General features: G+C 35.2%; 1 protein-coding gene across 1 annotated transcript; it reads left to right on the forward strand.

Annotated features, from left to right (window-relative positions):
* The first annotated feature begins 5 nt into the window (after positions 1–5).
* LOC136029182 (U3 small nucleolar ribonucleoprotein protein IMP3-like) lies at positions 6–13,655 on the forward strand. Its single transcript, XM_065707304.1, has 4 exons — positions 6–193; positions 6,419–6,526; positions 12,299–12,578; positions 13,437–13,655. The coding sequence occupies exons 1-4, from the start codon at positions 57–59 to the stop codon at positions 13,455–13,457; spliced, it is 546 nt and encodes a 181-aa protein (XP_065563376.1). The 5' UTR covers positions 6–56; the 3' UTR covers positions 13,458–13,655.
* The last annotated feature ends 208 nt before the right edge of the window (positions 13,656–13,863 follow it).

The following is a 13,863-nucleotide window of genomic DNA, read 5'->3' on the forward strand; positions in this document are numbered from 1 at the left end:
TCATCCGAGATATAACAGTTTCAAATTGAAGGCACGTGATCTCTCTCTAAAGCAAAATGGTTCGGAAGCTAAAGTTTTCAGAGCAAAAGCTACTAAAAAACTGCGATTTTCTATCATGGAAAATAGACGATAATAATCATGAATATAAAGTTCTAAGACGCTACCATATTCAAAAAAAGGAAGATTATACACAGTCAGTATATTTGCTAATTCTTGGTTGAGCTTTAGGAAAGCAAATACACTAGGCTAGTTTACTGAATATTTTCTTGCTGATCTATCCTATAACTGATCATTTTTTGGATGCTGCTTTCTTGAATAGGAGCTCTTGGTGCAAGATGTATTTTCTGAACTATTTAGGCCTGGCCTATAGCAACAGCAAGATGGTAGCCAACCATTTTTGATGTTTTGATGAAAATTTTCTAAGTAAAATATGGAAAACTACATGGTTTACCAATGGTAAAGGTTAAGAATCTGGTTTACTTAGAAGGAGCTAGCCCATGTTAAGAAAATGAATCTTAGCCTACTTCAAAGCCTAGTAGGCTTATGCAGAATAATTGTAGCTTACACATTTTGACTGCAGTTTCACTATACCAAAAATCCCCCCTAGTGTGCAAATATATATCTCAAACTTTTTCTCATGCATCTTGCCTTCCATCAGTCTTGTTTTGTCATTGTGTCATTGATTCAATTTATGGGTAGCCTACACAGCTTTGAAATGTTCTAAAAAGTCTGGTTTACCCATTGCACCTGCAAAATCTGTACCATTGCACAAGTACTAAACAGTGCATGCAAAATTAAGATTAAATGGTATTGTAATCCTCATGATAACCACATTAATCATTTAGGCCTTAAGCTTGGCCAAAAGCTCAAATTCCACCTTCACATTACTACCACAATAAATAAATGCTATAGGAAAGTTAGGATAACTTAATAAAACACTAGCCTATTATCTACATCTTGGGGTTCCAATGAGAAAACAAAACTCCAGTTTTATAAATTTCATACAAGACCAAAATTGAATTTGGGCTCATTATGTAGGATGCTTATGCAAACACTCAACTGCAAAAAGTTGAAACCTCACAAAATGATATGATCCACCTCATATTTGGTCTCAGGAAGATTACAATTATTAAGTTCCTACATAAAGAGAGTGGCTTATCAGCAATAAAGGAATAAAGAAAGTTCCTCCTAATAAATTATTTACCAAAAATACAAGCCAACAGATCACACACCCTGCATAACTGGCTAAGAACTTCATCAATATATAGAGGCATTGCACATGAGTTTATGCTTTACTTACACCATACTTTACCCCTTCCTGCCATCTAATTTCCAAATATATGGCCCAAACTATTTCACATGCATTCTACTATGCATCACTCTTGTTTTTCATGTTTTGTCACAGTTGATTCAATGTATAGGCACACAGGTATAGATTTTCTCAAAAGTCTCATTTACCCATTACTGCTGCAAAATTTACAAACATTCCAATCCCACCACAAGTATAAAACAGTTCATGTCAAAACTAACAGTAAATGACATTGTAACTCCTGATGATAACTACATAAATCATCTAGGCCTTAAACTTGACCAAAAATTCAATTTCCACCTTCACATTACAACTGCAATAATTCAAAGCTATAGGAAAGTTAGGATAGCATAATAAAACCACTTATCTGTAACTCAAGGTTGCAATGAGAAAACAGTGCTCCAGTTTTATAAATCTCATACAAGACTAGAATGATTATGGGCTCATTGTATATGGTGCCTGTGAAAACACTTAACTGTAAAAAGATGAAACCTCACAAAACAATATATTCCACCTCATATTTGGTCTAAGGAAGCTTACAATTACTAAGTTTCTGCATAAAGAAAATGGCTTATCAACAGTGAAGGAATGAGGGAAGTTCTAATGAATTTTTATCAAGAATTGAAGCCATCCAACACCTCACACACCCTGCATAACTGGCTAAGAAGTTGATTAATGTATAGAGGCATTGCGCATGAGTTTACAAATGTTCAAATGTAATTTCCCATGTCAGCCAGGTCTATGGCCCCTACATTCCCCCAAAATGTCACCATGGACCTGGATCATCCCTATAATAAATATATATTTATCATACTGGACAAAAAATCTTACCCCCATCCAACACATACAGAAAAAATTTGCTTAACTTAATAAAATTGATTATTAAGAGAATCTCCAAATTTTCATTGATGGGTCCAGAATGAATTGTAAGGTTTCATGTGGAGCTTATCTCCAATTATTTAATGTTAGAATGTGTAAGAAACTCCTTTGATAATTTTTTTTATCATGTCAGCAGATTTAAACACCATGAAATGGTTTTGAATTATGTTATGAATATTTATTAATTGAGTCCTAATATGTAAAATAGTATTGAATTATGAAAACTATTATTACTAATATGTAATAATGGTTTTGAATTATGTCATAAATAATTATTAATTGAGTCCTAATATGTAAAATAGTATATTCTGATTCCATGTCAAACCTGGAGCTTCTTGATATGTTATCTCATAATAAGATGTATGTATATACTTTCCATTGTCTCACTCTCACAAATGCACTTGCTTCAAGAGGAATAATGACAAATTTCTTGTATATTCCTACCCACTCATGCATTGTAGGTTATCATCAGGCTGATAAAATTGCAAAAAAAAAAAGAAATCCTAAATATGGACCTGCAAAGTGGGAGACTAATCCCCCTTTGGGATATATATCATTGGATATTATCAGATACCCATCTGACTAATATTAAGCCAAATTATTTATCTCCATTCTCCAATAAGTACCACTCCAGATTTTACCACCAAATCTGTCCAGGCTCTAATGGTGAATTGCTCACTCAGCAAATCTACTGTGTCTGCCAGATCAGTTGACAGCTTCAAGATTGGTTTTGACCATGATTAGAGCAGTAAGTCATGGAAACTGCATTGGAACAAACCAGTATCATCTAGCAGTAGTTGTGGATCCAGGGGGGCACCCCCTACTGATGTAATGGTGAATTTGTGGTTGGGTCTGCTTGCTCTGGTTTTGGTTGGAAAGAAAGTTATTTTTTCTGCAATTTATTTTTAATAAGTTTTCAATTATTAAGACTGTTTCTTTTTGCAAACAAGGTTTTAGTTACTTTGTGTGGTCTCTGTTAGATTTTACTAATGATGCAAACTGCAAAAAAGTATTCAATTAAATTTGGGTTTATCAAGGGAATCTGTCTGTTTTACCACAAAAGCCATCTGGGAGGCAAAAATCTTCATTTTATAATAACAAGGAGGGTAGATTTAAAGTACTAATAGGCTGTCAAAAAGATTTTTCAGGACTGTGCTGTCACAACAGGGCTGAAAAGCAAAATATTTAATTATTCTTATTGTCAAAAATTTGTTTTCAAGTCTTTCTATGGCACTGAGGCAAAGAAATTGGTATTGTTACTTTTTTTGGCTGTCTGTTTTGGTTTTTTGGGTTTGCTTTTTTGCAAATCAGGGTGGTTTTTACAATATTATTGTTTTTTTTAGAGGATTTGTATAATAGAAAGTAAACATGTGAAAAGTGCAAAAATTATTAATTTAAGCTTTGGATTTTGCTGAGCAAATGGTGGCCACTTTACTGCCTATTTTCATCTAATTAAAGCTCTACATTATATGACAAATCACTTCTGTTCATCCTAAAACATTAAAACAAGGACCATATTCTTTAAACTTTAATAAAGGGTCATATAAAGTATATACTTAAAACTAAGTATATGAGGCAAAATACTCCTTCAAGGGTTGGAGTAATCATTTAAGAAACATAGATTTTCGAAAAAAATTTTATGAAAGAAGGTAAATAATTGTATGTTTATTTTTTTTTTTTTTTGTCTAGCTGTTTTAGATTGGTCTCTGGATTCTCGGTTTGAATCAGTGGAATGTCATTGATCTTTTTCAAACATTCAAAAATAAAAATAAATGATAAAAAGGGGAAAATTGTAAAACTTCTAGTTAACCACAGAAAGAGAATGCAACTGCAATATTACTTCAGAATTTCTCACCTTTGAAATACCAACCAGTCACAAAATATAGTTATGTTTTTGAATAGAGGTTGTATATATTTGTATACAAATATATACAATACCTTCTCAATACCAACCGAAAAGCTTCTACTCAAATAAACAACATCTAGGAACATTTATTGATGTACTGCTTTGAACAAAACAATGTACCTTAAATATTGTGCAGGTACACTTCTTGTAGGTTTTGTTCTTGTTTGCACTTACAGTGCAAACAAGGTCATATAGCAGGGGGCTCCATAACTGGTGGACCCTATTAACAAAACTAAAGATTCTTATGTATCATTCAGGTTTGGTGGGACACTTTCATGTGTGTGCTGGCATGTCACCTGATGCATTGAAAATTGAATTACTGGACTTGGATTTGCATTATCAATGTCCCAGATAATATAAGCATTATTAATGTTGAATTGATTCAATCTAAATTCTAAGCTGGTGCCTCCATCCAGTGACGTACATCCAGTGGAAGTACATCAATATCTTTTGTAGAAGCAATCAGTCTGAGTCACTTTCAGCTTTTCTGTAAAGTTAAACTTGGTTTAAAAAAGCTCAATAGTTGAGTTTTTAATTACAGGGGTCAAATCATTCACTAAAAAACATGCCCTTTCCCCAGTTAACATCTCTACTGCTATTTGCCAAACTTTTGCCTCGTTATAAACTTCAATTAAGGCCTGAAAAAGTGAATAGCAAGGCAAATCCTCATTTCATGCCTTCAACTTTGATAATGTACTGGAAATAAGCTCATAAAACAAGCTAATTAGAAGACATATCATTGGTTTGCTTTGATATTCGCCAACTGGCTGATATCAAGTCATATTTTAAGTTGAAGCTTGGATCCTTTACAATTCTACTACTAATTTTTACATAGTCTACAATAATACAGCACTGGGCTTTTTAGCCCAGCACAGTTGTGAATACTCCCTCTTCTTCCCTGTCTATTCAATGACTCACTGTACACTAAAAATCTGGGGTCAAATAAGTATAACAAGTAAGCATAACACAAAGGAATAAATTGGTGGGTCATGCAATAGAAATATGTGCAATGCCAATCAAAAATTAAAGTGTCAAACACAAATTAGTGATTAATGGAACTTTTTCTTGTTCGTAATTTTTTTTAGGCACTCTTCAAAAATAAATCAATAAAAATATATGATTATTCCAGTGAAGTTATAATACTTATAGTTCCATGGGTCACACTAATTTAGTTTGAATCAGAGAGAAAGAGCTTCAATACCACAAACCCTCAATTTAAAAAGAGCCTGCTGTTCATATGTATATTCATTTTGCATGTGAAAAATTTATTAATTTTGCTTGATTCAAGCATTTAAGAATGGTTAATTTTAGCTTGCAAATTAGCTTTACATTTTGCTTTAATCAAGTAAAATCAAAGAGATTCAAAACTACAAGGATAATGGTTGTTGGGATTTGTTTGTTGCTGGTTGTTGGGATTTGACTCCTTATTCACTACCCTTTTGAAATGTAATGTGAGTAAAATTCTAGATGAGAGGCTTTCCTGGGAACTATTTGAATCCGGTGAATTGGTTTTCAGGAACAGATTCATGACCTAAATAATAGCCTATGGTGGTCTTTTGAAATGTCTAACTATATCCCTTGTTCCTTGAAAGGGCACTGACCTTTAATGAACTTAAATAAGATTTGTTATGTAGAAGTAAAATTTTGAGGAATAAATCTAAAACATTAATTAAGTCCAAGAAAAATGTTTTTGAACCCAGGATCTGTGTCCTTAAGTTTTTATCTTCATTGAGGGCCTTTTGCTATAGGTTAAGTTTTCTGTAAGAAAAAAAATGGGTGTCAATTTTTGTGTTGAAAAATCAGTGCAACCATTTTCTTCTTCTTTTTTCAAAATATCTTCTTGTCTTATAAAAATGCTTTGCCAGTTTACATGTCCTATAAGTTTAAATCCAAACAGTCAAAATAAATGCTGGCCCTTTTTTACTGTTACAGGTAAGTAAAACTATACTTTTGTCTTTAGTGAGGCTTCCTTGCTCCTGTCTATATGCCCTGTATGTTTCATGGCAATCAGAGAAAGGATTGTTTTTTTTTTGTATGGCAAATCTATATGACATTTTTTTTTTCTAATTTTTGTTTTCGCTGTGGTTTCCTTGGCTCTATCCACATGCCCTGTAAGTTTCAAGCCAGCCAGAGACAAATTTTTTTTTTGTATTTTCTTCTTTCACAAATCAATGTATCCATTTTTTTTTTTTTTTTTTTTTTTGTCACTGCGGTCTTATGGTTTACCAAAGTCCATATCAATTCAAAATTTATGTGTTACTTATTTATCATTTCCAAAGAATCAAACATATATACACTCGAATCTCTCATAAGGATTTCTTTAGGTATAACAAACTGTCAAGAGAAGTGAGGCAACTAGCTGAAGAAATTAAGAAACTAGATCCTAAAGATAAGTTTAGAAGTGAATCAAGTGCTCAACTGCTCGAAAAACTGTAAGTCTTTCTTCTAACATATTTCTTCTTTGATACATTTCCTCCCACCATGATCTCCTTTTACTTTTTTTTATTACAGGTTTCATGGTTCCATCACAAGTGAAGATATACTGATATTCCTGGTTATTACTTCACTTTTTATTTTAAGGGTTTTTTTGTACCTTCTCTTGAACGTCTCTTTTTCACGGAACTCTTTATTCCTGGTGGGGTGTACCCTGCACAAAGTAGTAACTGTGGAGCTGTAATTTGGCCAGTTGATTACTAGGGCTTGGCTCTGCCCAGGACAAGTTTTGATACTTCTTTAGATAGAGGCAGTGCATGTATTTGTTGAATACTGACATAGACACTATGTCCGCGGATCGACTGCAGAGGTTGGAATCAGAGTTACAAAAAATCTCTGTGTGAACTACTCAGTTTTAGACATGAAAAAGTGGAGTGAGGGGGGTTATTCAGAGCACTGACAAAGATAGGACATGCAAGTTTTATGACTGTTCTGATGGATAAACATGAAGGTAAAATTCTAGTTTAGTGACTTCTTGCTATCCCGGAAAGGGGTTAGGTTAGGAAAGTGAAACTTTCAGGGATGGGTCTACAGGCTAAAGTGTATCCTGGGAAGGTACTTTAAAGTACCCAGCTCCATTCCTTCTCCCTCTAGATGGCCCTGAAATTTATTGAAACCTATTGAAATTTTGACAAAACAACATTTTACCTTAATTTTCAGTTACTAGTTGCTTTTTCTCTGCCTTTAGTTCTGAAAATGCAATTCCTATTATTTGAGTAGAATTCTGAGCCATATCAATATTTTTTTTTCAAAATTTAGGAAATGTATTTGCATATCTTTAAAACCTTATAAATTGGGATTGAGCAAAGTGGTGAAGCTCAAAACAATTTTGCTGTACTTCACTCAAGCAGAAGATCTATTTTGCAAGGTTTCACTTTTATAACACACATATTTTTAAAGGTCATCTCTGGAGGGAGAGGGAGTGGAGGTAGGTACTTCAAAATACCGTTCCGGGACATACTTTAGCCTGTAGACCCATCCCTGAATGCTTCATTTTCCTAACCTAACCCCTTTCCGAGATAGCAAGAAGTCACTAAACTAGAATTTTACCAAGCATGAATAGTATCAAAACAGACTTGCCAGGGTAGGTGATTGTAGCTTAGGCGGACTCCTAGCCTCTGGGAGCAGGAGGATCTCATTTTGCTGAGTTGTTTAGCCACATAATATCAGACAAGAAATGAAATCCAAGGAGGCTTAGTGTGTCTACTCTTTTTATTTTCCTCTCCTTTGAAAAGGAAAACAAGGTGATCCGTAACAGTTCATGCCTTCGAAATTAAGAGCTTTTTTGTTTTTGATGCATTGAAACTGACAAGTCACTCATCTGCCCACAAGTCAATTTTTTTCAAAATCAGCCTGAAGCTTCTTACAAGGTATGCTGGGATCTTCTTCTTTTTTGATGGAGATCTTTGTTGTTGTGTCATCAGCAAAGAGATAAAGTTTTTCTCTAAGATATCCCCTAGGTCATGTATGGACACCAGAAAAAGATTCATCCAAAGGATTCTTTCTTGTGGTACTCCAGCTAAAACCGGGTGTTCTTTTAAAGTGAAGCCGTCATGGACAACATATAATTAACATTGGTGAAGGAAGTTAGTAAGCACCTCAAATGACCAATCATCAACTCCATAGACTTTTAGTTTGCATAAAAGGCCCATATGCCACATGCAATCAAAGGCGGTTGTAATTTCAAAGGAGAAAAGGCAAATGTCATGACAAAGGAGAGAAGGCAAATGTCATGCCCCTGAGGCAGGAGCTAAACCGCTCTCGGTGCTTCACAATTAGATAGTCTAGCGTAGATCATACATGTATTACTTATTATCTTATTTGCTTATGTATTATTATTACTTATGTATTACTTCATTACTTATTTATCAGAGTAGGTGCACACAAACGGAGTTGCTCAGTATAAATGGCATGAAGAATCAGTAGAGGGTAATGTTACAGAAGCAATTTCCAGACCATGGGTGGGCAAACTTCTTTTTTTTTAGAGGAAATGTACTGAATACTTACAGGGACTGCATTGCTTTTATAAAAGTGCAATATATTTTACAACTCAAAATGAAACAGTTTCTAAGCTGGAATAATATTTTGCAATGTATAATTATTGTCAACTATCATAAAAATTTTACAAGATTGTATCTATTTTACTTATAGTCTGACCACTCAGAATAACAGCACAATAACTGTAGATGTACAGTGTCAGTACCTAGATTTTATTTTACAAAAATTGCCAATATTTGTGGAAAAATCGAGGGAAAAAAGTGCTACAAGATTTATAAAAGAGTAGGAAGGTAAGATGCTAAGCTAGAGTTTATTACTTGTAGAAGATTTTGACTGTGTCAGACAACAACTAAGGGACTTGGCTAAGATCATTACTTTTTCCTAGCTTTTTCTTTCCCTGAGCCACTAACCCCAAATAAGTTGTATACGTAAGGACACTTTCAGGCATCTATAATTTAAACTTTTGTATTATAACCCTAGAGCATCACCTTTCTAGCATAACTGGAACTACTCCCTCCAATCGGCTACTGCAAGACAAGGGTACTATGCTTTCAGATGCTCAGAAACTTTAACTTTGGGCTGTTCGACTGTTTTTTCTGTGACAAAATTGTTTGAAAAGCTGGGTTTGCTTGTATTTATTATACAAAGCACATTTACATCATATTACTTGCGCAAATAAATGCTGAATAAACTTTAGTTTTGGAAAAGAAGAAACATGTTTGAGCAATGTAACTCGAATTATATCCGCAGAAATTGCTTAAAGTAAGCTTGTAGGCAGTTACTATGTTCTACTGTTTGACTGCTTACGCAATGACGCTAAATAAACCTAGATGTTACAAGTTTTGGCCCAAGTTACAAGTTTTTGCATGCAAAATCCTTATAAGTGCGATACAAGGCATCCTGTCTTGAGAAGCGTTAAATTCAAGTCATAAGAGCAATACTCTGTTTGTTTTCCCTCGGTGTATTTAATTAGTGGTCGTATAATACTGGTAGATGGCTCTTTTGAACGAAAAATACATTTTTAGTTCCCTTTTTTAGTAACAAAAGAGATGTCACCACCAGTAGAGTACCATTTTGTACCTTGAAACATTAATTTTTGCTCAAAGAAGGAAAACGTGCAGATGTATGCAAATTCTAAGATAATCAGTTTATTTTTCATAATCTAAAACTGCACACCTGAGATTTGAGCCCCCTATCTGTGAAAAAAAACATGGAATGTCGCTTTTCTGCATGGGTTGCAGTGACGTGTTTCGTTTTGATTCTTTCGTTTCGACCAAGACTACCAGGCCACTATAGGAGTGTTTCAACAAATATTGTTCAAATGTACGTTACCTAGTCGCATTCAGTTCCAATCGTAATAGCAGTCACAAGCGGCTGCAGTTGCCGTCGCAAGTATTTGGAGTCCCAACCACAAGTAGTCGTAGTCAAATGTCGAAGGTATTAATAGTCGCAGTTGTAGTAGTAGTGGTGGACTTTAAATTTTCAAATCAATACCTTTAGTCATTCCTGAGATATTGCGGGTATACCCTTTTGACAACCTGTGGACACTCTTTGACTGAACTCAAGCTTCCCTGAAGTTTCAGCTTAATACCCTAAGTCTTTTCAGACATACTGAGGATCAAACATTTCCCCCTTCTCAATCATAAATCAGGCATGTAAACAATGTGCAAAATGCATAGTTCGCAACCCATTCCCTGTGGACTGCAGGGGACATGACACCCCGGAGGCACAATTGTTATACTTTTGAATATCTTGAACAAATTGGCTATTTCGGAGTTTTTCTCAATGTTGAGAGTATGAGTATAAAGAAACGAGAAGTAGAAGTTTACCCTTCAAGTACTTTCAAACATCCCCTTCAACATGCCTCAGAAGTTTGAGCTTAATCCCGTCACCCATTTCTGAGATATTGCTGATTTGTCCTTTTAACAACCACAATGCACATTGTGTGTTTTATTTTGTTCAACATCTCTTTCAAAATTTCCTTAAAGTGGTCGTAAGTAGAAGTGGTCGTTGTTGCAATCACAGTTACAAGTAGTCACAGTTGCAGTCACAAGTATTTGTTGTCAAAGTCGCATGTTGTCACAGTTGCAAAAAGTTGCAGTCGCAAGTATTCCCAGTCGTAACAAGCCATGGTTGCATTCGTTGTAGTAATAGCAGTGAACCTGAAAGGTTCAAATTAATTCCTTTAACATTTCCTAAGATGTTGCAAATACGCCTGTTGGATAACCTGAATGCACATTGTCTCTTTTGATTTTGTCCATCCTCCCTCCCTCAGATATCCCTTGAAGTTTTGTCTTAATACCCTTAGCCTTTTGGAAACACTGAGGATCAAACACTTCCCCTGTCCCAATGATAAAGCACATATGTAAACAATGGGCAAGTTGCCTAATATAATGTCATTGCCCCCGTGGTTGTTTGGGCAAGGTTTCTCCGGAGCCAATGTTATTAGTCCTTTTTGATATTTTGAAAAAAATTACTTTTCAAAACTTGGTCAGTGTTGGGATGAGGGCATCTAAAGGGGCAGGGGGACAAACTACCCTCTGACCAATTACCGGTATCCCCCTCAACATGCCCTGAAAGCTTCAACCTCATACCCTTAGTCGTTCCAGAGATATTGCTGATACACCCTTTTGACAACTAGCATGCACATAGTATGACTTGGTTTTGTTTAATATCCCCCTCTACATTTCCTATTAAGTATAAGTAGTCGCTAGTACAAGTAGTCAAGGTCGCCAGTAGTTGTTGTCGAAGTCGCATTTAATCGTAGTCGCACTTGCTGTCGTAGTAAAAGTAGCTGTAGTGGTGGCCATGGAAGTTTCAAGTTCATAACCGCGGCTGTGACGGGCATAGTATCCCAGGAGGCATGGATGTTAAGCCTTTTGACTAGTTTGAATAAAACGTCTTTACCTAAAATTTTGTCATGTTAAGAGGAGGGATAAAAAAAGCATGGGGGAGGGCATAAGAAGGACTTTTGTTCTAGACTTTCTGAAAAAAAACCTATTCATTTGCGGTTAATGAAAAAATTGGGGATTTTTGTAATGTCATTGTTATGATGTATCTATAGTTGTTATGTTTTGCGTGTCTGGACTTTTTCTGACCTCCTCAAGGAAAGGGTCGCATTATCGTCTTCTGTATCTGGCATCCATACCTACCCATAAATTTAATAAATTTTTTGTAGTATTGCAGCTTCAGAGTGTTCGTACTAGCCGTCCTAGCTGAGTCGTTAGCACGATGTTTGTGCTATGTCTATGAAGATAAGGGTTCGAGTCCTTGTGCTGCTGGTTATTTGGTTTGGAACGGCGGTCAGTTGCGTGACTGCAAGGTTAGCTAGAATCAACACGGCTCTAAAAGGGAACCCGGAAAAATCGGGAGAAGGTAAACAGGGAAGGTGTGTAAAAGCACAAGATGGCTTCTCTTCAGTATTCCATTGCATCCCATGGCTAAAGGCCTGTGAAATGGGGATCAGCAATGCCGGTTCGGACTTGGCAGTTTAGCGCCACATCCTTTACCTTTTTTACTAGAGCGTCGGTGTTCAATCTGATAGGCATTGCCATTTATGTTGCCACACTCCAAGGGGCCTCGGTACCACTGTCGTTGTTACAACAAGTGTCGTTATTGAGAATAATTAACACCAATATTTTGACTTAATACCCTGCACCTATAAATTTAGCATCAAATGAATTACATTCATAATTCATAATCCTTTATTGTAGTTATCAGCTTGGTTTAATACCGACCAAATGGGATCTTTCTCTTTCTGACAAGATCACCGCTTCAAGTTTTTGCCGAAGACGTCTTCCAGTCGTTATCACGAGACTTAAAATGGTGGATTCCATAAAAACTGCCACGACAATGGTTGAGCAAGGTCATATTCGAGTGGGCCCAGAAGTAATCAAAGATCCAGCATTCCTTGTTACAAGAAATTTAGAGGATTTTGTAACGTGGGTAGACTCGTCCAAGATAAAACAAAAAGTAATGGAGTACAATGAAGAGGTAAGCACACAAGTATTTGCCAGAGCTACAAGTGCAATTTTTAAAGCGCAAATGACGATAATTAAAGTCTATTTTAAATTGTAATAAAATAAGCTGGATAAATGACTTCAGATATTGTAATTTGGTTTTCCTTGATGTTGTGCTTAGCTATTGATTTTTTTTTTGTACATTTCAGTAACAAAAAAAAAATGGAAAAAAGCCACCGATGAGAATATATTTATTTTATACAATTAAAGAGAGTACCTCAAAGATGGGTACTGTCAGGAAGTGAAAGACCTCTGAAATAAATGCTTTTTTATGATGTTAAAAAAAAGAACAATACTGGTCGTGTTATACGATGTTTTCAATATAAATATAACTAGTAGACGAAGAGCTCTTGTCGCGGCTGCTCACCCCAGTCTTATTTGGTTCCATCTATGTTCGTATATAAATAAACCCAATCTGAATTTGTTCAACGACTTTGCATGAGAGGAGGCCTGTGGCTACTGTCCTTCTCTAGTTTTGAAATGATAATAGTCTAGATCGCATTTCTATCGCTTAAATTAGCAGTGATAAATTATAACTGTTTGGAGGACAGCAGTTTTCATTATTAAAATTTAATGGGAGGGAGGGAGGCAAAGACTACTTTTTCTCTCTTATTTTCTAGAGGTAATGAGGGACAATAGCCCTTTAGCTCTTGTGGTCTGCTAATTCTTAATCCAACGTTGTCAGGTTTTTTAGCTCAAAAGAATAGATGTGCTGAAGTCATTAAGTCTTTTGTATTTAAGATTTTGGAGATAATAGTGCATGTTAATGACTTTTTTCTGGAGTAGAATTGAAAGGAAGTCTGTCAATTCTAATATGTTTTTTTTCTTTCAGAGAGACGATTTTTTGTTGTGACCATGGCGTGAAAGATGATTTTCGTGAAAATGCTTTGAGATGGAAAAGTTTTTTTTGTCGATCTGAAACTGTTATTAAGAAGAAAATATATGGCAAAAATTTTATAAAGTTCTTTGTCTTTTTTTATGTTTTAGCTTTTGATCAGTTTTTTATTTATTGTTTTCTTCTTTTTTTCCTTAAATGCTGTCGCAAATAGTATCTCTTGATCTTGTCATGCAGTAGGCAAAAAAAATTGGAGACGATACATATAATAAAAAGTCCAACAACCCAAAAGATCCAGGATGGATTTTTTCAGAAGTATCTTCCTGTGAATGTTGGTAGGGAATCTCTTGGAATATTTTTGGTTCATCCAAGAACGGTATAACCTCAAGTGATTATTTATATAGTTACCTTAAACTAGAACTAC

This window comes from Artemia franciscana, chromosome 7 (assembly GCF_032884065.1).
Source record: "Artemia franciscana chromosome 7, ASM3288406v1, whole genome shotgun sequence".
NCBI classification, from domain to species: domain Eukaryota; kingdom Metazoa; phylum Arthropoda; class Branchiopoda; order Anostraca; family Artemiidae; genus Artemia; species Artemia franciscana.

Coding starts and splice junctions, on each gene's coding strand:
- LOC136029182 (XM_065707304.1), top strand. CDS start 57: ATGGTTCGGAAGCTAAAGTTTTCAGAGCAAAAGCTACTAAAAAACTGC. Junction 194..6,418: donor AAAAAGGAAGATTATACACA/GTCAGTATATTT, acceptor GGATTTCTTTAG/GTATAACAAACTGTCAAGAG. Junction 12,579..13,436: donor TAATGGAGTACAATGAAGAG/GTAAGCACACAA, acceptor TTTTTCTTTCAG/AGAGACGATTTTTTGTTGTG.